General features: G+C 40.3%; 1 protein-coding gene across 3 annotated transcripts in view; it reads right to left on the reverse strand.

Moving 5' to 3' along the window:
- Positions 1–20161, reverse strand: part of NR5A2 (nuclear receptor subfamily 5 group A member 2) — a 198842-nt gene that overhangs the window by 40868 nt on the left and 137813 nt on the right. For all 3 annotated transcript variants that reach the window (XM_082264774.1, XM_082264775.1, XM_082264776.1), the window contains exon 5: positions 9518–9637. In XM_082264774.1, coding sequence (XP_082120900.1) covers positions 9518–9637 — 120 coding nt within the window. The remainder of the gene's footprint in view (positions 1–9517; positions 9638–20161) is intronic.

Raw genomic sequence — 20161 nt, forward strand, 5'->3', positions numbered from 1 at the left:
ATTACCCCTTAGGTTCCACCGTTAGTAGAACAAGAATGCTTTACTGCATATACAGACTGATTTTACTGCTGTGGGTTTACTAACACTTTAAGTAGTGACAACGTTTTTACCAAACAAATAGCCCCATAGCTAACTTGTAATAAATGTTTCTGGTCCATATAACATAAAAAGGTAAGGTAGCTAAAGTGGCAAAATCCAACTGCTGTTTAACACTAGGTACCTCTGAACCAGTTGTTACATACAAATGGTCATTTTATTTTTTGTACACTAGATAACAGCGATTAAGAGAAAAAAATGATTTACGGTGGAACTTCACTCTCCCAATCAACATTTATTATTTTTTTCCTCACGCTGCTAGCATTAGTAAATAGATAGAAAAGTATATCATATTTACTTGTTTTACATTTTTAAAATCTCTTCAATTACTTCCTGGTTTCTTGCCTAGGCATATGATGTCATACATCCCAGGAGTCTTCAAGAGTCGAGGAGAAGAGGAGGGTTTTTTTCAGGTAAGCACCCTTTTTCTGCATGTATGCTTGAGCTAAGGGCAGATGGATCCCAGGAAGTAAATGTTACATGGCTCATTTGCCCTTACTCAAGATGGCTACAGCCAGAAATGCTATGGGGTTGTTTTTCAAATTAATCTATCAAGAAAATAAAGCATGGAGACGTGGATGGAAGGGGGAGTTTGCTTTGAATATTACAAATGAAGTAAGTAGTGTTTTTTGGTTTGTGGTGCTCAGATGCATTGAAGATCTACTTTAACCACTTAAGCCCCGGAAGATTTTACCCCCTTCCTGACCAGGGCCTATTTTGCGATTCGGCACGGCGTGACTTTAACGGACAATTGCGCGGTCGTGTGACACTGTACCTAAACAAATTTGACGTCCTTTTTTTCCCATAAACAGAGCTTTCTTTTGGTGGTATTTGATCACCTGTGCGATTTTTTTGATCATGCGCTATAAACAAAAAAAGAGCATAAATTTTGCAAAAATACACAATATTTTTCACATTTTTTTATATGAAATTCCAAAAAAAATTAAAAATCTAAATTTTTTAACATTTTACGCCAATTTGTTTTATGCTACATATGTTTGGTAAAAAAATCGCAAAAAGCGTATTTTGATTGGTTTGCGCAAAATTTATTGCGTTTAATAACTAAGGGAAAGATTTTTGTTGTTCTTTTTTTTAACGAGTAATGGCGGCGGTCTGCGATTTTTTTTGCGGGACTGCGACATTGCAGAGGACAGATCGGACCCTTGACTGATATTTTTGACACTTTTGGGGTTACCAGTGACATTACTGCAGTAATCAGTGCTATACATATGCACTGTTACTGTAAAAATGACACTGGCAGTGAAGGAGTTAACTTTATTGGAGAGGGAGGGGTTAAGTGTGTCCCTAGGGGCGTGTTTCTAACTGTGATTGGCTGTGGCTACTAGTGTAAGAACAGAGATCAATGGTCCTACATAGTAGAACCGTGTGATCTCCATTCTTACACAGGGAAGAATGACAGGCGGCTTTGTTTACATTAGCCGCCTGCCTTTCTTCCGGTGTAACAGAAGATCGCGAGTGCCCGGCGGACATCGGGTCCGCCAGGCACACGCGCGGGGGGGTCCGTGACCGCGTGGGAGCGGGAGCGCTCGCTCCCTAGAGCCTCACAGGCTAGCGACGTAGTCCTACGTCGCTTTGCCTGTGAGGGGCTGACCGCCGCAGTAAATAGTAGTGCGGCGGTCGGCAAGCGGCACAACAGGAGTGTGGCCTGGTAATGGGTGGGGCTTAAGACATCAGATCTCCTGTGCTACTGGGATGTAAATCAAGCCCTGTGTTGGGCATAGTTTTCCAATCTGCTTGTCAATCTATTTGCTGAAATGTTTTAGCCATCTGTGTCAATGTGAAGACCGCATGATGTGATTTTTACATAACAAAGCAAAGTGGTAAAGCCCAAGTCAAAGTTCACCTTTTAATTTAGAAGACATTTTTCCCATCCAATATAAAAAAATGTTGCAAACAGGAAGCATAAATCATCAAAATGAGATTGAGTCGGTCTTCTGGGGACAAAGATTAAGTACCACTCTACCATTTTCACAGATTCTTAATCACTAAAAATCTGAATGACATTGCACACACTTGCTTGTTTGGTGCTCGTGCCTTAGGTGCGGATGTAATCCATAAATGTGATGTTTTACGACGTGGGGGTGAATTAGGAGTGGAGCTATTTTGTGTTTTAATTTTCTTTTCCAGTTTATATTATTTTATAGTTTTTATTGAAGATTCAAAAAGGATTACACGTTTCTAATACTTATAAATATGGGAAAGGAAGTATGCTTAACATACACTGCCTGGCCAAAAAAAAAGTCACCACCAAAAAAAAAAAAAAAATGGTCACACTCTCTAATATTTTGTTAGCTTTGATTACGGCACGCATTCTCTGTGGCATTGTTTGGATAAGCTTCTGCAATGTCACCAGATTTAGTTCCGTCCAGTGTTGCATTAAATTTTCACCAAGACCTTGTATTAATGATGGGAGGGTTGGACCATTACACAAAGCCTTCTCCAGCACATCCCAAAGATTCTCAATGGTGTTAGGTTCTGGAATCTGTGGTGGCCAATCCATGTGTGAAAATGATGTCTCATGCTCCCAGAACCACTCTTTCATAATTTGAGCCCGATAAATCCTGACATTGTCATCTTGGAACATGCCCGTGCCATCAGGGAAGAAAAAATCTATTGATGGAATATCCTGGTCATTCAGTATATTCAGGTAGTCAGCTGACCTCATTCTTTGGGCACAAACAGTAACTATCCAATAGGATAGTTACTGCATTCTTAGTTTAGTTATTTGCTTAGTTAATTCCAGATGGTGACTTCTTTTTTTGTGGCCAGGCAGTGTATAATACCAATATATTAAGGTTCAAGAAATATTGAAGGTGTAACCTATGAATATATTTCAATGAGCACACCTCTTAGTGCCGGTTCACACTAGGGCGACCTGTGAGGCGACCTGGTCGCCTCACAGGTCGCCGCAGGTCGCCTCCCATAGGGAAGCTGCGGACCCGTTCTAATAGGAGTGACACAAGTCGCTCCGACCTAGAAAAAGGGTCCTGAGCTTCTTTGGGGCGACCCGGAGGCGACCGCCATAGACTTCAATGTTATGAAGTCCGTGGCGGCCGCTCCGAGGTCGCGGTGCGAAGTAGCGTCGCTGCAGTGTGAACCGGCCTTTACATAACTTCACTCAAAAATATTTACCAAAAAGATATAAAAAGAAAGGAGTATACCTGTGCCCATGTTCCCTGTCGCTCCTGTAAGTGCAATTTGGAGAGAGAGAGAGAGAGGGAAAATGGAATGATAAGACTAGAAATCTGTTGCATAGGTCCCCATGAGTTATGAACTCAATGGGGATGGAAGGGCGCAGCAGAAAACCGTAAGGGCCGTCACCGCTCTGTCATATCCTCACCCACCCCTCATTTGTGGTATAAGGTTTTTTTATTGTATAGCTCACTGGCAGATTAAACGAAACATATAATAAAAAGAAAATGCGAAACTAGAAAAGAAGAAAGATGAGAAGGGGAGGGGGAGGAGAATAAAGTGAGGAAAAGAGTGCACCCCATCTTACCAGTGCTTGGCTAATGCCGGCCATACACTATATGAAAAATTGGCCGAAATTCTGTTAAATTTGGCCAGTTCATTCACTTTTTGGCCAGTTAATGGGCACAAATCGGTAATCAGTTGTGACCTTTTGAGCCAAAAAAAACGAAGGACCAGTTTGGAAATTTTCTGCCGAACAAACGATAAATTGAAAGTTTAATGTGTTTCTCGTCCAAACTGTTTGCCCTAGGTATATGTTAAAAATGAACCAAAAATGGATTAATTTATGTCCATTGAACAATTTATCAGTCATTACATGATGGCACTATCGTTTGCTTTCATGGCCGAGTGTTTGTTTTTCGAAAATGAGTTTGAACGATTTTTCGTATAGTGTATGGCCAGCATTACTGATAATACTTCATATGGAATTCTGATAAATTATCAATCCTGGGCTTCCAGACTTTATCAAAATAAGCCTGTTTGTGGAGTAATATTGCCGAAAGGCATTCATTGACCATGATCCAGGATTATTACTTATTTTTCACCAGGTCTAGGGGGGTGACATATACAGTGGGTACGGAAAGTATTCAGACCCCCTTAAATTTTTCACTCTTTTTTATATTGCAGCCATTTGCTAAAATCATTTAAGTTCATTCTTCTTCCTCATGAATGTACACATAGCACCCCATACTGACAGAAAAACACAGAATTGTTGACATTGTTGCAGATTTATTAAAAAAGAAAAACTGAAATATCACATGGTCCTAAGTATTCAGACCCTTTGCTGTGACACTCATATATTTAACTCAGGTGCTTTCCATTTCTTCTGATCATCCTTGAGATGGTTCTACACCTTCATTTGAGTCCAGCTGTGTTTGATTATACTGATTGGACTTGATTAGGAAAGCCACACACCTGTCTATATAAGACCTTCCAGATCACAATGCATGTCAGAGCAAATGAGAATCATGAGGTCAAAGGAACTGCCTGAAGAGCTCAGAGACAGAATTGTGGCAAGGCACAGATCTGGCCAAGGTTACAAAAAGATTTCTGCTGCACTTAAGGTTCCTAAGAGCACAGTGGCCTCCATAATCCTCAAATGGAAGACGTTTGGGACGACCAGAACCCTTCCTAGAGCTGGCCGTCCGGCCAAACTGAGCTATCGGGGGAGAAGAGCCTTGGTGAGAGAGGTAAAGAAGAACCCAAAGATCACTGTGGCTGAGCTCCAGAGATGCAGTCAGGAGATGGGAGAAAGTTGTAGAAAGTCAACCATCACTGCAGCCCTCCACCAGTCGGGGCTTTATGGCAGAGTGGCCCGACGGAAGCCTCTCCTCAGTGTAAGACACATGAAAACCCGCATGGAGTTTGCTAAAAAACACCTGAAGGACTCCAAGATGGTGAGAAATAAGATTCTCTGGTCTTATGAGACCAAAATAGAACTTTTTGGCCTTAATTCTAAGCGGTATGTGTGGAGAAAACCAGGCACTGCTCATCACCTGTCCAATACAGTCCCAACAGTGAAGCATGGTGGTGGCAGCATCATGCTGTGGGGGTGTTTTTCAGCTGCAGGGACAGGGCGACTGGTTGCAATCAAGGGAAAGATGAATGCGGCCAAGTACAGGGATATCCTGGACAAAAACCTTCTTCAAAGTGCTCTGGACCTCAGACTGGGCCGAAGGTTTACCTTCCAACAAGACAATGACCCTAAGCACACAGCTAAAATAACGAAGGAGTGGCTTCACAACAACTCCGTGACTGTTCTTGAATGGCCCAGCCAGAGCCCTGACTTAAACCCAATTGAGCATCTCTGGAGAGACCTAAAAATGGCTGTCCACCAACGTTTACCATCCAACCTGACAGAACTGGAGAGGATCTGCAAGGAGGAATGGCAGAGGATCCCCAAATCCAGGTGTGAAAGACTTGTTGCATCTTTCCCAAAAAGACTCCTGGCTGTATTAGATCAAAAGGGGGCTTCTACTAAATACTGAGCAAAGGGTCTGAATACTTAGGACCATGTGATATTTCAGTTTTTCTTTTTTAATAAATCTGCAACAATGTCAACAATTCTGTGTTTTTCTGTCAGTATGGGGTGCTATGTGTACATTCATGAGGAAGAAGAATGAACTTAAATGATTTTAGCAAATGGCTGCAATATAACAAAGAGTGAAAAATTTAAGCGGGTCTGAATACTTTCCGTACCCACTGTACATATATTGCAGCAGCGAAATCACATACCTGTACGTCATTTAAATTTCCAGGTCTGGGGCACGCATGCGCGCCGCCAGGGAACTGCTCCTGCTGTGATTGGACACATTGGGGCCTTTTTTCTAACCCTTTTCTCATTACTGGTGGTCCCTGGGTTACAAACATCCGACTTACAAACGACTCCTACTCCTACATTCGAAGGGAGACAGCAGGAAGTGAGAGAAAATCTCCCCTAGGAAGCTACATACGGAGGGAGACAACAGGAAGTGAGAGAAAATCTCCCCTAGGAAGCTACATACGGAGGGAGACAACAGGAAGTGAGAGAAAATCTCCCCTAGGAAGCTACATACGGAGGGAGACAACAGGAAGTGAGAGAAAATCTCCGATAGGAAAGGTAATTCACTCCTGTAAGAGCTATCATGGGGAAAAGGTGTCTCCCCCTGAAGCTTTTTTTCAAAATCCAATCGTCACAGGGACAGAAAGTGAGGTGAAATCTTACCAGGGGCACAGACAGCAAAACAAACCTTAACCCTTCCCTATGCTATCCAAAAAGCTTAAAAATGATTTCTTTGGCTGGAGCTACACCTAAAAAATTTTCCTGTTCCTACTTACAAACAAATTCAACTTAAGAACAAACCTACAGACCCTATCTTGTTTGTAGCCCGGGGACCGCCTGTAGGTAGTTTTACCTAAATTAATGTTTGGCCAATCATCTAGCATAATTTACTTAATTTTTTATACCATTATATCAACTCCTTTGTCATTTTTCTATAATACAGAGCTGACCCACTGCAACGAGCATGTCAGTTTAGCTTGGTCATCATATCCACCAGACCCTTCCAACCTGGAATATGCGGCTGTCAGGAGGCCATTGCTAATATGTTGACTTGACCCAGACAAATGATTCATCAGGTCAGTGTGCTTCCATATTAGATTGACCTTTAACCCATTAAGCCTGTCACTGTACCTATGTTTAATTGACCCTTTATCTCATTATACATGTCAGTCCCATGAAATTACTATCCAGTAGGACTGACCCTTTAACCCTATAAACATGTCAAAGTCATAAGGTCACCCCAAGTTCTGCCTGTGAAATGTAAGCATGAAAACAGGTGACAGGTTCAGTGTGTCCGTGACAGCTGTGACAATGTGCACCTGTTGCAGTGCTGTATGAGCGAGTCCCGGAATAGCCACAACAAGTTGGTGCTTATCCTGCATTCTAAGTAAACTCTCATGTCTTTGTATGCAAGCACTGACTCCCATGCATACGTATTGCTTTATGTCTGTTTAAAAGTACCTGTGATCATAAATGATTGTTGCCTGCATGTTCTGTGTACTATGGGGTTGATTTACTAAAGGCAAATAGACTGTGCACTTTGGAAAGTGCAGTTGCCCTCTGCAAGAGCCATTGCTCCACAGCTTGGTAAATGAGCAGAATCTCTGCTGACTTCCATCATCCAATCATGTGCAAGCAAAAATTCATTTTTTTTTTAATTTTTCTTGAATGTGAATGGGTACTCTTTGCAAAGTGAAGGTTTACCTCTTTTACTAAGCTCTGGAGGAACTGCACTTTGCAAAGTGCACAACCTGTTTGCCTTTAGTAAATCCACCCCATGCTCATACATTTTGGGGGGAGGGGGCGCTGTTTATGATCTTGGCACTGGGCTCTAGATGACTTTCTCCCAGCACTGGATACGGCTATTTATCTAGTTTGCATATAATCATAGCACAGAGTTCCACTGCATTCGTATGCGCAGTGTATTTTGCTTGCATGTGATTGGTTGAACTTTGCAAAGTGAAGCTTTACCTCATTTACTAAGCTCTGGAGCAACTGCACTTGCATAGTGTAACTGCCCTTTGCAAGATGCACAGTCTATTTGCCTTTACTAAATCAACCCCTCAGTGTTAGCATTTGTGCTGTAAATTACTCTTTTTTTAGCAATGCAGCACACCACAATGCATGGTATCTGCATCTGGTGCGCTGTGGGGAATTGTGTGTTTAGCTCTGCTGTTCAATGTATTGGGATGCCATTCACAATGAATGACACCGCAATACACTTCACATAGAGCAGGTATGTTGCCATGCCTTGCAGAAATAGGAAATAACGCATGTATTTTAGTGTGCATTGCTGCAATGCACAAGTGTAAGTGGGTCCTGACTAATTACACAACCTGGCTCTACTTTGTGCTTTGCTGTGCAATGGTTATGCTTTATTATTCCTTATAACAATTAGGGGTGTGCAGTTACTCCAGAGCTTAGTAAATGAGCAGAAACTCTGCTGACTTCCATCCTCCAATCATGTGCAACTAAAAATGCTGTTTCTTTTAGATTTGCCTTGCAAGTGATTGGGTATTCTTTGCAAAGTGAAGCTTTACCTGCACAGTCTATTTGCCTTTAGTAAATCAACCCCTTTAAGCCTGCCCACCCTTTGAAAACAGCACATTGCCTATGTGGCTGATATCTTTTCCTGCCATATGATGCAGGATCACTACAAAAAAACAAAAAATAAATATATATATATATATATACTGTATATATATTTATATATTTAACTATATTCACCAAATATGTGTAAAAGATATATATATATATATATATATATATATATATATATATATATATATATATATATATATATACATATATACATATATACATACATACATATATATAAACATATGCACTAAATATGTTTAATATATATATATATTTATATTTATATGTATATATATATATATATATATATATATATATATATACATATATATATACATATATATATATATATATATATATATATATATTTCTATATTTCTATATATATATATAATTTTTTTTTAATTCTGGTGTCTTTATTCCAATTTTCTCTATGTATACACACAAGCCAAGCTGTCTGGAGAAAGTGTTAGGGATTTGGATAAAGTTTAACACTACTACAGGTGCTTACAATGGTCCGCGTATGTTGCCACAGCTGAAATCTTCTTTTTATAAGTAACTCTCAGTGAAACTACTCAAGAACCCCTGGCAGTGTGTCCCTTTCACTGCCACATTTGTTAGACAGCTTGATTAGCATCCAAATGGAGAGGTAAAATAGAAATATGTATAAACCACATACACCTATTAGAATCCAGTATTGTTTGCAATAGCGCTCTTTTGAGAAGGAGAATGAATAACCGAACCGAGCAGCTGAGAGCTCCATCTAGTGGTTTATCTAAAAATGTCTATACTTAATACAATAACAAAAATATGGGGAGCAAGCATGGACAAGTATGAAAACCATCCATAAACAAATGACATAAGTTAGATTAACACTGAAATATTAACTAAAAATGTACCCTCACTATAATACACTAAACTTTCCTTTAACAATATCAGGGTACATTTTATTGATTAGTGGGGTGACACAATAACAAATGGAAAAAAAAGACAACCTAGTTAATCAAAAAAATGTACACAGTCCTTACAGAACTTGGTCAGGGACATTGGTTTCAATATTTTGATGTAGTCCACAAAGACAGATCTACCCTAAGCAAATATCCAGTCTGTAGCCAGTGTAAATACCTAAGGGTATTGCCTATCTTCACTGAATTTCAAACTAAAATCTCTATATTGTTGTCTATACACCCTTTTTATTTAGAGACCAGGTAAATAGGAGACAATAACCATTTATACCACCAAAACATATGAAGTGTAACACGGGTGGAGTCCATAGTCATCACTTACCTGCTGTCCCGTAACTAGAAGTATTGAGCCTTCCTTGCTATGTAGAACTTGCCGGAATATGTGATCTAGAATAAGTAGCTCACTCCAACAATTCTGTAAAAGCTTCATTTGATCATCTACCTGTGTTCAAAAAGAAAACGATAATATTAAAATAACATTTTATTTTACCTGATACTTCCACAATATGACCATGCTATTAGAACATTTAACTGATGATGTCTCAAGTCTCGAGTATATAAAACACATGCTCAGTGGTTTGAATGGGTATTCCATTATAAACAAAATTTGGACCCCAGCAGAGTTGCCTCCCTGCCAGTAAAGCCTAATTTTGTGCGTTTCTTTGATATTAAACAGTACACACACTGTTAAATTTACATTATCACTTCTCTTTCTGTATGTGGATGATGGCACTGGAACTATTTTAATTAATCAAAAAAAAAAAAAATCTAAGAATCTTTTTTCTAATTAATATACAGCTGTCACGTGACCTAGCTCTTTCCCAGCCTGTCTGTAGGGAAACAGAGGCAGGAGGAGCTTCTAGTCCTCTGCCGCTGGCTGGTCACGTGTTAAAAAAAAAAAAAATTGCGTTCCGAATTCAGAATGAAAATAAATAATTAATGTCAATAAATTATTTTAAATTGGCATACACATATATATTTGAAATCAAATCTTTATTTTTTTGGCAATAACAGGGTGTGGGTGGATTTCTGCTAGTCACAGGCTATGTCACACCCCTCCAGTCTGTGACTTAGAATAACAGGGAGGTGAAGCCTCCATCAATCAAGATGAAATATCCTGCCTCTATTGTGTTTAGCTGGTTAGTAGGCATGAAGGAGAGGAGAGGACAGCTTCATTTACCACTGGGTATATGCCCATATGTGTGACTCTATAGCAGTGATGGCGAACCTTGGCACCCCAGATGGTATGGAACTAAATTTCCTATGATGCTCATGCACTCTGCGGTGTAGTTGAGCATCACGGGAAATGTAGTTCCAAAACATCTGGGGTGCCAAGGTTCGCCATCACTGCTCTATAGTCACGTGGGCTGCTCAGATGTGATAGGGAGGAAATGCTCAGGGTAGAAAATACACTGAAAACTAAGAATGTGCACTAACTGCCAACACAGCTTTGTAAAATCCACAAGTGCAGTTGGGACATGGACAGGAGGGGGATGATAGAGAACAGCAGGATTACCTAAGTTTTTTTGCACAGAAAATGAATCCAAATACCACAACCACAACCACAAATAGTGACTAAGTGAGTAGAAACAGCATGTAATACAGCATTTATTGATATTTCTTAATGATGTGGGTTTAATGATATTGGAAAGAAAGAAGACACTATAAAAAAATAAGTCACTGGAAAGAAAGAAGAAAATTGTATGCATTTGGCCAGTTTTTGATGGCAATGGAAGAAATATGACGGCATACTGTATACACTACAGTATACACTATATGCATAGGTATACACAGCCTATTGCCTTAGGGTGTGCACCCCAAAGCTCAAACACATGTATGTGTGTGTATGTGTATATATACTGATAGTGTCATTAGATCAGTGGACAGTGTCAGTCGGGCAGAGATTGGTGTCAGTAGGGCAGTGGTCAGTGTCCATATTTTTTATTTTTTATTATTTTTTACAATTTTATTTATTTTAATTAATTAATTAATTTATTTTTTTTACAATTTTTTTAAGGAGCCCCATTAGGAGGCTTTGGTGAAATATCAGAGTCTAAAGAGGGGGAATCCGCACAACACTGGGTGGTTAGGGTGTGCCCAGGCAAACCTGGCACACGCCTATGAATATATGGTCAAATCTCACGTGTTCTTACTGACTTTGCATTCACAAATTACATACAAGAGAAAACTACTAATGAAGACTCAGCAAACCATCCAGTAGCCAATACATGAGAACCACCTTTGATATCATGTTGTCTATTCAGGTTGGTTTAATTTTAGAGACGTGTTCTATTATAGAACACTCGCCTATTTTTGGAGAGATTTTTATTCCTGGCCGGAAAGGGGTTAAAGATCTGTCCAACGAGTTGCTATTCTATGGGAACCCGAGTTGGTCTCCTCTCTCCCTATAATATACGCCAAGCTCATTAATTATAGGATGGAGGCAGAATTATCTTGGCACGTAAAGAAATGTGAATGCTTGATACCGCTGCCATGCACAGGAACGGCGATCATACAGGAGTAGTATTGTTAATGGGGTGAGTGTTCTCAGGGGCAGCATTGTTAATGATTAAAGGCGTCCTGTTTCCATGAAAGAGCAAAAAAACTTCGGTAAACACACAAGAAAAATGCAGTGTCAAAAAATGCTGCTAGCTCTCATCAACTGCTAAGCATTAATCATCATTTAAACAGAACATGTCTGTGAATGGAACACCTCTGTTCTCGTAATTGTATTTAAGGGTTTTCTGTTCTTTATTTCCCAGTCTTCCATTTTGCCATTAACGATTTTAGTTTAGATTATAGATTTTAATGACTGCGCAGATGTTGAACCCGAATAGCTAGAATCAGGACTGAAGTGCCACAAACGTGTTTAATCACTTCTGGACCGGAAGGTTTTACCCCCTTAATGACCAGGCTATTATTTGCGATTCGGCACTGCATTACTTTAACTGACAATTGCGTGGTCGTGCGACGCTGTACCCAAATAAAATTGATGTCTCCCCCCCCCCCCACAAATAGAGCTTTCTTTTGGTGGTATTTGATCCCCTGTGCGATTTTTATTTTTTGCACTATAAACAAAAAAGTGCGACGATTCTGAAAAAAAAAAAAAAAACAATATTTATTACTTATCTGCTATATAACATTCCCAATTAAAAAAAAAATAAATTTTTCATCATTTTAGTCCAATTTGTATTCTTGTATATTGATTGGTTTGCACAAAAGTTATCACATCTACAAAACGGGGTAAGATTTACGTCTTTTTTATTATTATTTTATTTTTTTACTTTACTGTTAATATCGATCAGCGATTTTTAGTGGGACTGCGACATTATGGCAGACAGATCAGACACCTAACTGACATTTTTGACACTTTTGAGGGGACCAGTGACATTACTACAGTAATCAGTGCTAAAAATATGCACTGTTATTGTAATAATGACACTGGCAGGGAAGGGGTTAACCCAGGGGTGAACAAAGGGTTTAATGTGTCCCTAGGGGGTGCTTTCTAACTGTGGGGGGGGGGGTCTTGCTGCATGAACCCAGAGACCTGTGTTCCTCAATAGGAGGGACACAGGATACCTGTGTTCATAACTGACAGAACAGTGGTCTGCTGTGTTTACAACCGCAGACCGCCATTCTGTCTCCATTGCGGGTGCCTAGCAGCAATTGCAGCCGCCGGACCCGAGAATTGGCTTTTCCGCTAGCGGTCCCATGAAGCAACGTACAGGCAAGTCGTTTCGTAGGACAGAGCTGACCTGCCGCAGTATATGTACGCTGGCTGGTCAGCAAGTGGCTAAAGTAAACCTGCCATGGCCTATAAAGTACAAAGGATAATAGTGTTGAAGGAAAGGCATCTTGTGAAGCATCAGAGCCCTTTCACACTGCTGCACTTGAAATATAAAACGCTGAACGCTTTTGTGGTGATTTCAGGCGCTTTTGAGGCGTTAGCGGTGCATTTTTTTTTAAGGACATGTGACTCAAAAACTGCTTCAAGAACCATTTTGGGGCGCTTTTGAAGCGCTTCTGAGGCGCTTTGAATTCATTTCAATAGAGAGGGGTGTATTTGAGGTGTTTTTTTTTAGCGCTCCAAACATGCTTTAAAGATGCTGCTTGCAGGTTTCTTACACCTCCCCACCAGCTCACTGCCCCAGTATGAAAGCATTCATTGATTTGAATGGGAATAGGTTTTTGTGAGCTTTTTTTAGCGCCGAAGCGCTTGAAAAGCACCTCAGTGTGGAAGTGTCTTAGTGTTAGTCTGGGGCAGAGGTCTTCAAACTATGGCCCTCCAGCTGTTCAGGAACTACAATTCCCATCATGCCTTGTCATGTCTGTGAATGTCAGAGTTTTACAATGCCTCATGGGACGTGTAGTCCTGCAACAGCTGGAGGCCCGTAGTTTGAGGATCCCTGGTCTAGGGTCCTAGACCCAGGCTGTACATAAGACTTTGCTTCACATCGAGGTTTGGTTCCACCCTAATGCTAAGTAGGTACAGCCTTGGTATAGGATTAATGGAGATCTACGAGGGCACTACAGCTTTGTTGTTGCAAAAAAGCCTAACTCCAGCCCCCCCCCCCTCCCCACCTTAGTCACCCACTGTTTCCCTGTGAGTGTTTTTTGGACATGTGTCCTTAATCCTCACCTTTTCACCAGTGCTGGACAGTCCTCAGTAATGCAGAGAGGAATGCTGATATATTGACATGCAGGGCAATGTGGGGACATCCTCTCCATTGGTGGGGCAATAATTCCTTGCACCCACAATATGCCCTCAATCTACACTCTGAGGACATTTAGTGGTGAAAAGGAATTACCGGGACAGGCAGCTCCAGATTGAAGGTAAGTTTTACAGTTTTTGGTTTTTTTTTTACAGCTACTGGAGGCCATTTTCTTCAAAATATTAGCCTGGAGTTAGGCTACAAGTACTTTTACACTGATTCTGTTTAAAACAGTATTAAGCTCTGTTAAAAAGATTTTTTTTCTTACCAGGCCGTATGCCATAATGTTACATTGTTACATAGTTAGTCAGGTTGAAAAAAGACACAAGTCCATCTGGCTCAACCAATAAAAAACAAAAAACAGTAAAGAAAACACAGCCTTACAATCCCATATACACAACCCTATAGTTGTTCCAGAGGAAGGTGAATAACCCCAGATAAGCATGATCCAATTTGCTGCAGCAGGGGAAAAAAAATCCTTCCTGATCCCCCGAGAGGCAATCGGATATTCCCTGGATCAACTTTACCTATAAATATTAGTACCCAGTTATATTATTTGCACCTAGGAAAGAATCCAGGCTTTTTTTTTTTTTTTTAAAGCAATCTACTGAGCTTGCCAGAACCACCTCTGGAGGGAGTCTATTCCACATTTTCACAGCTCTTACTGTGAAGAAACCTTTCCGTATTTGGAGACGAAATCTCTTTTCCCCTAGAGATGTAAAGAGTGCCCCCTTGTCCTCTGTGATGACCTTAAAGTGAATAACTCAACACAAAGTTTACTATATGGACCCCTTATGTATTTATTATTATTATTATTATTATACAGGATTTATATAGCGCCAACAGTTTGTGCAGCGATTTACAATATGAGGGAAGACATTATAGCTACAATACAATTCAATCCAGGAGGAATTGGACAGCCCCGCTCATTAGAGCTTATAATCTAGAATATACATGTTGATCATATCCCCCCTAATCTCCTCTTCTCAAAAGAGAATAAATTCAGTTCCTCTAATCTTTCCTCATAACTGAGCTCCTCCATGCCTCTTATCAATGTGCTTGTTGGCACCGCATACTAGCACATTATGAAAGACTTCCTGTCAAAGGAAGCCTTCCACCACTGCGCTGTCACCGCTCCAATTGGTCCCAAGTGCTTCCATTTTCACCTGGGATTCCTTCTGGGTTTTGTCAATGGAATGGCTGAGCCAAGATGACATTCCTCCTGCACATGCACACAGGAGTCACGTCACAGAGCGCGTGCCGTAAATGTAGACTGTGTTGCGCATGCGCAGCTCAGTGTACATGACAGCTGACAGGCTGAGGGGAAGCATTTAAGAAAGAAGAGGCCAACAGGGTCTCGTCTGTCATAAAAAAAACATATCTGTCAGCAATTTTGTAAAAAGTGGGTGAAATACCAATTTAAAAGACAATTATCATGGAAAAATGAATTTACTAAGCATATGACGTCAGTGCAGATGGAGCTGGTGGTCTTCTTTTATGAGACTTTCTCACAGGATGTCAGCTACTGTATGTACAGGAAAATATTCTTCCTCTTTGTTCTACCTTAACTTTAGTCATATTCCATTCTGTTGTTAATCTACTAAAACAAGTTCATGTGTATCTATTAATCATATTAAGACCTCTTTACTGAATCCAGTTTATGAAAGTGATATTATTTGTGTGTAGTGGCCCTTTCAATTACAGTTTAGGTTCTGTGAATTCACGTTATGTAAAAGAATTTGCTGTCATTTAAAAAAATTGAAGCACTTGAGAATATAAGTGGACGCACTTGACAAGCTGCATTCCACCCAATTTCTTATCCAAAACTCACTAATTCAGTGGACTAACGTCCATCCGCACCCATCCGTGTTTTATTAATCAGTGCAAAAAGCACTGAAATGCAAAGTCTACAACCTGTGGCTGAAAAAGATCTGAAATGATCAAACTAATTTGACCGCAGTAAACATACACTGCATGTCATTAGCTGGCTTGCTGCACTTTGCGCATTTTTACACTGACCTGTTGGATGAGCCTGATTCCTAAGTGAAGGAATTGTAGTACCAAAATGTACCAGAAGAAGGCACTGCAGGTAAAACCTGGATTCCAAGCTCCTGGTACTGGTGTTTTATAGGATCTGGGGTCCCTTCCTTTGAAATGTTCTCCTTTAGGATTTGTATACAATATTTCAGTGTTATTTTACATAGATTATTTTACCTAGCTAAATCAGCGGTATTGTGATTATGGATGTATTAGACTCTTGGTGATTCTGTGGGGACAGCACTCTGGGCACTGCCGGGGGGGGATTTACTAAAACTGGTGGACACAGAATCTGGTGCAGGTCTGCACAGTACCCAATCAGCTTCTAGATTTTATTGTCAAATAAAATATATTAATTTTGAATATATTATATTATAAAATATGAATATAAACGATCACCTTGTAAAACAACATATTCAGTTTAAAATAGAAATTAAATGCAAAACATTTTTGTATAGCTATAAAAAAAAAAACATTATAAATACCATTTGTTCCCTTTTTTTTTATAAGTGATCACATACCCTCTGTTCTCAGCTGCATAAGGAGCTCAGAGAGTAGGGGAGAGGAGAAGCAGCAGCACACTGAGCTTCCCAGTGAATGGCTGTGCAGCAGGGGGGGGGGGTGTCAGGACAAGTCTGATCATTGGAGGAGGGTACACTAAGTTTCCAGCATATTTAGAGAACTGACCACGCTGTGCTCTCCTGCTTAGCGTGGTCAGTTTTTTTTAATAAGGATAGCAGAGGGACTGGCAGGAACATCAGGGATGTCACACAAAGGAAGCAATACAAAGAGAACAGGATACTTTATCATGCAAGTACATGGCATAGTAGGCACTACAGCTGCCCAATTATTCGTTAACCACCTCAATACTGGGCACTTTCACCCCCTTTCTTCCCAGACAAATTTTCAGCTTTCAGTGCTCTCGCACTTTGAATGACAATTACTCAGTCATGCTACACTGTACCCAAATTACATTGTTATCATTTTGTTCACACAAATAGAGCTTTCTTTTGGTGGTATTTATTCACCACTGGGTTTTTTATTTGTTTGCGATATAAGCGAAAAAAAGAGCGAACATTTTGAAAAAAATATATATTTTCTACTTTCTGTTTCAAAAGAATCTTAATTCGGCATTTCCACGATTCATGTAACAGTATGGAGCAGTTCTCTGCTCAAAGCTGTCACGCAAAGTTTATCACAACAATGCTCAGCACTGAGAGATAAAGAGAAACAAAGTATCATTTCCATCTTTTAGATCAAGGGGACGAATTTAGGTCTGTGAGTAAGGGCAGTTTAACCTCTTAAAGACCAGGCCTTTTTTTGACACTTGTTGTTTACAAGTTAAAATCAGTATTTTTTTGCTAGAAAATTACTTAGAACCCCAAAAAATGATATATATATATTTTTTTTTAGCAGAGACCCTAGAGAATAAAATGGCGATCATTGCAATATTTTATGTCATGCTGTATTTGCGTAGCAATCTTTCAAAGCAATTTTTTGGATAAAAAATACACTTTAATAAATTTAAAAAAAACAAACAAAAAAAAAAAACACGAAACGGTATCTTTACTGTTTCGTTCTTTTTTTTATTAATTCATTAAAGTGTATTTTTTTCCAAAAAATTGCGTAAACATACCCTTGCCCAATTTTTTCGTATAATGTGAAAGATGATGTTACGCTGAGTATTGTTGTCTTTATTTTAGGCAAAGAAATTGTGATTATCATTTTATCCAGAATCGTGCAGCTCTAGCAAGCACATACTGTATTAGGAATAGGAAATGTAGTTGTAACAGATGCTTTAATTGAACATGTTGAAGTTAGAAGCTGATTGGTTACTATATACACAGCTGCACCAGATTCTGTGCATTGCATACATCTAAAAAACATATTTTATTTAATTTTTTTTACAAGGTATCACCAGGTGTTTCCTCAACCTTCCCCAATAGCTGGGGCTCGGAGCTAGCACGAAGAATGTGATAACATATACATAGCCAATTTGTACACACATATTAGGGCCAATTAAGACAGAAGTCAATTAACCTACCAACATACCTATGGATTGTGAGAGGAAACATATGAACACAGACAGAATCTGCAAACTCCATGTAGAGGACCCCACTGCAACAAGGCCTACATGCTAACTACAAAACTACTGTTGCACCCAGGGCCGGCCCTACCATGGGTCCCACTGGATCCATTGGACCCAGGCAGCACTTTGAGAGGGGCAGCAAATTGACGCCCAAGATTTTTTGTCATTAGCTTGCGGCTCCTTATGTGTGCCATTTCCCAATCTCATACTGCCGCTTGTAGTGCAAACTGATGAGTATGAGTATAGTGAGGTGCAGTGTCTCCTCCGGGGAACGTCCCTCACATGATTGTGGTGTGCGCAATGACGTCAGACATTCAGACACACACTATAAAACTGGAGTTTGTGGTTTGAAATTGAACATAATGATATGTCATATAATTTTGCATATAGACAAGGAGCTGTTGCATGTAAATCTGACTTCCTGATAAATGTAATATTAGTTTTAATTATCAGGATATAAAATAACGGATGTGGGGGGCCTTTTGGTGGGCATGATTTATTTTTTTTGGAGGGGGGGCGGCATTTCATTCTGGGACCCAGGCAGCACAATGTCTTGGGCCACCCCTGGTAATGGGTATTGTAAGAGGCAAGCTACTTATTTAATAAATAAATCACACATAATCCTTAACCACTTAAGCCCCGGAAGATTTCACCCCCTTCCTGCCCAGGGCCTATTTTGCGATTCGGCACTGCGTGATTTTAACGGACAATTGCGCGGTCGTGCGACCGTGTACCCAAATAAAATTGATGTCCTTTTTTTCCCACAAACAGAGCTTTCTTTTGGTGGTATTTGATCACCTGTGCGATTTTTTGATCATGCGCTATAAACAAAAAAAGAGCGACAACTTTGCAAAAATAACAATATTTTTCACATTTTTTCATATGAAATTCCCACCAAAAAAATGTAAAAATCAAAATTTTTTAACATTTTAGGCCAATTTGTTTTCTGCTACATATGTTTGGTAAAAAAAATCACAAAAAGCGTATTTTGATTGGTTTGCTCAAAAGTTATCGTGTTTACTAAGAGAAAGATTTTTGTCATTTTTATTGTTTTTTTGTTAACGAGTAATGGCGGCGATCTGCGATTTTTTTTGCGGTACCGCGACATTGCGGCGGACAGAGCGGACCCTTGACTGACATTTTTGGGGGTACCAGTGACATTACTACAGTAATCAGTGCTATACATATGCACTGTTAAAGTAAAAATTACACTGGGAGGGAAGGGGTTAACTTTATTGGAGAGGGAGGGGTTAAGTGTGTCCCTAGGGGCGTGTTTCTTACTGTGATTGGATGTGGCTTTGTGTGTAACAGCAGAGATCAATGGTCCTACATAGCAGGACCGAGTGATCTGTGCTTTTACACAGGGGAGAATGACAGGCGGCGTTGTTTACATTAGCCGCCTGCCTTTCTCCCTCTCCACCCGACGATCGCGAGTGACCAGCGGACATCGGGTCCGCCGGTCACACGCGCCTGCTTCTTTGGGTACGAGCGGGGGTGCACCTCCGGCGGCGGGCGCTCAACCCCTATTCGCTCCCAGGCTAGTGACGTATCGGTATGTCACTTTGCCTGGGAGGGGCTGACCGCCGCCGTATATAGTTGGGCGGCAGTCGGCATGTGGTTAATTGGATAAATCACGGCTGCGGCTTTATTACCAAAATACAACCAACCATTTGAACATACTATTGAATTAATCCTCTCAAGATATTGAAACTTCAAAACATGGCCCAGCCACTACGGCTCAAGCCTAACATCTTAAACTTTAAACAAGATTAACAATGATCCCCCCTCCCTTTTTATTCTTTTTGAAAAGGGGGTCCCACCACATAAAAAAGCCGTGACGAGGGATGGGGAGTTGTCTTGGGAAATCCTTCTCCTGACTGACTAAAAATTGCGCCAAAAGTGGATTTTCATAAACAAATCCCTGCATTCTAGAATTTTCCAAGGGTCAGGTGACCCAGCGGTCCAATCCTGTGTCACCTTTCCCAACCTCTGGAAATTTCCTAAACCAACTGACTTCACTGACCAATCAGAAAACAAGTACCTCATAAACGTTCATGAAACTGCTGCCTCCACAATCCCATGAGGAAAGGGGGGGGGGGCCTTGAATCTTATTTCCCCCCGTTTTCCT

This window comes from Pelophylax lessonae (genome assembly GCF_965119305.1).
Source record: "Pelophylax lessonae genome assembly, chromosome: 8".
Taxonomy (NCBI): domain Eukaryota; kingdom Metazoa; phylum Chordata; class Amphibia; order Anura; family Ranidae; genus Pelophylax; species Pelophylax lessonae.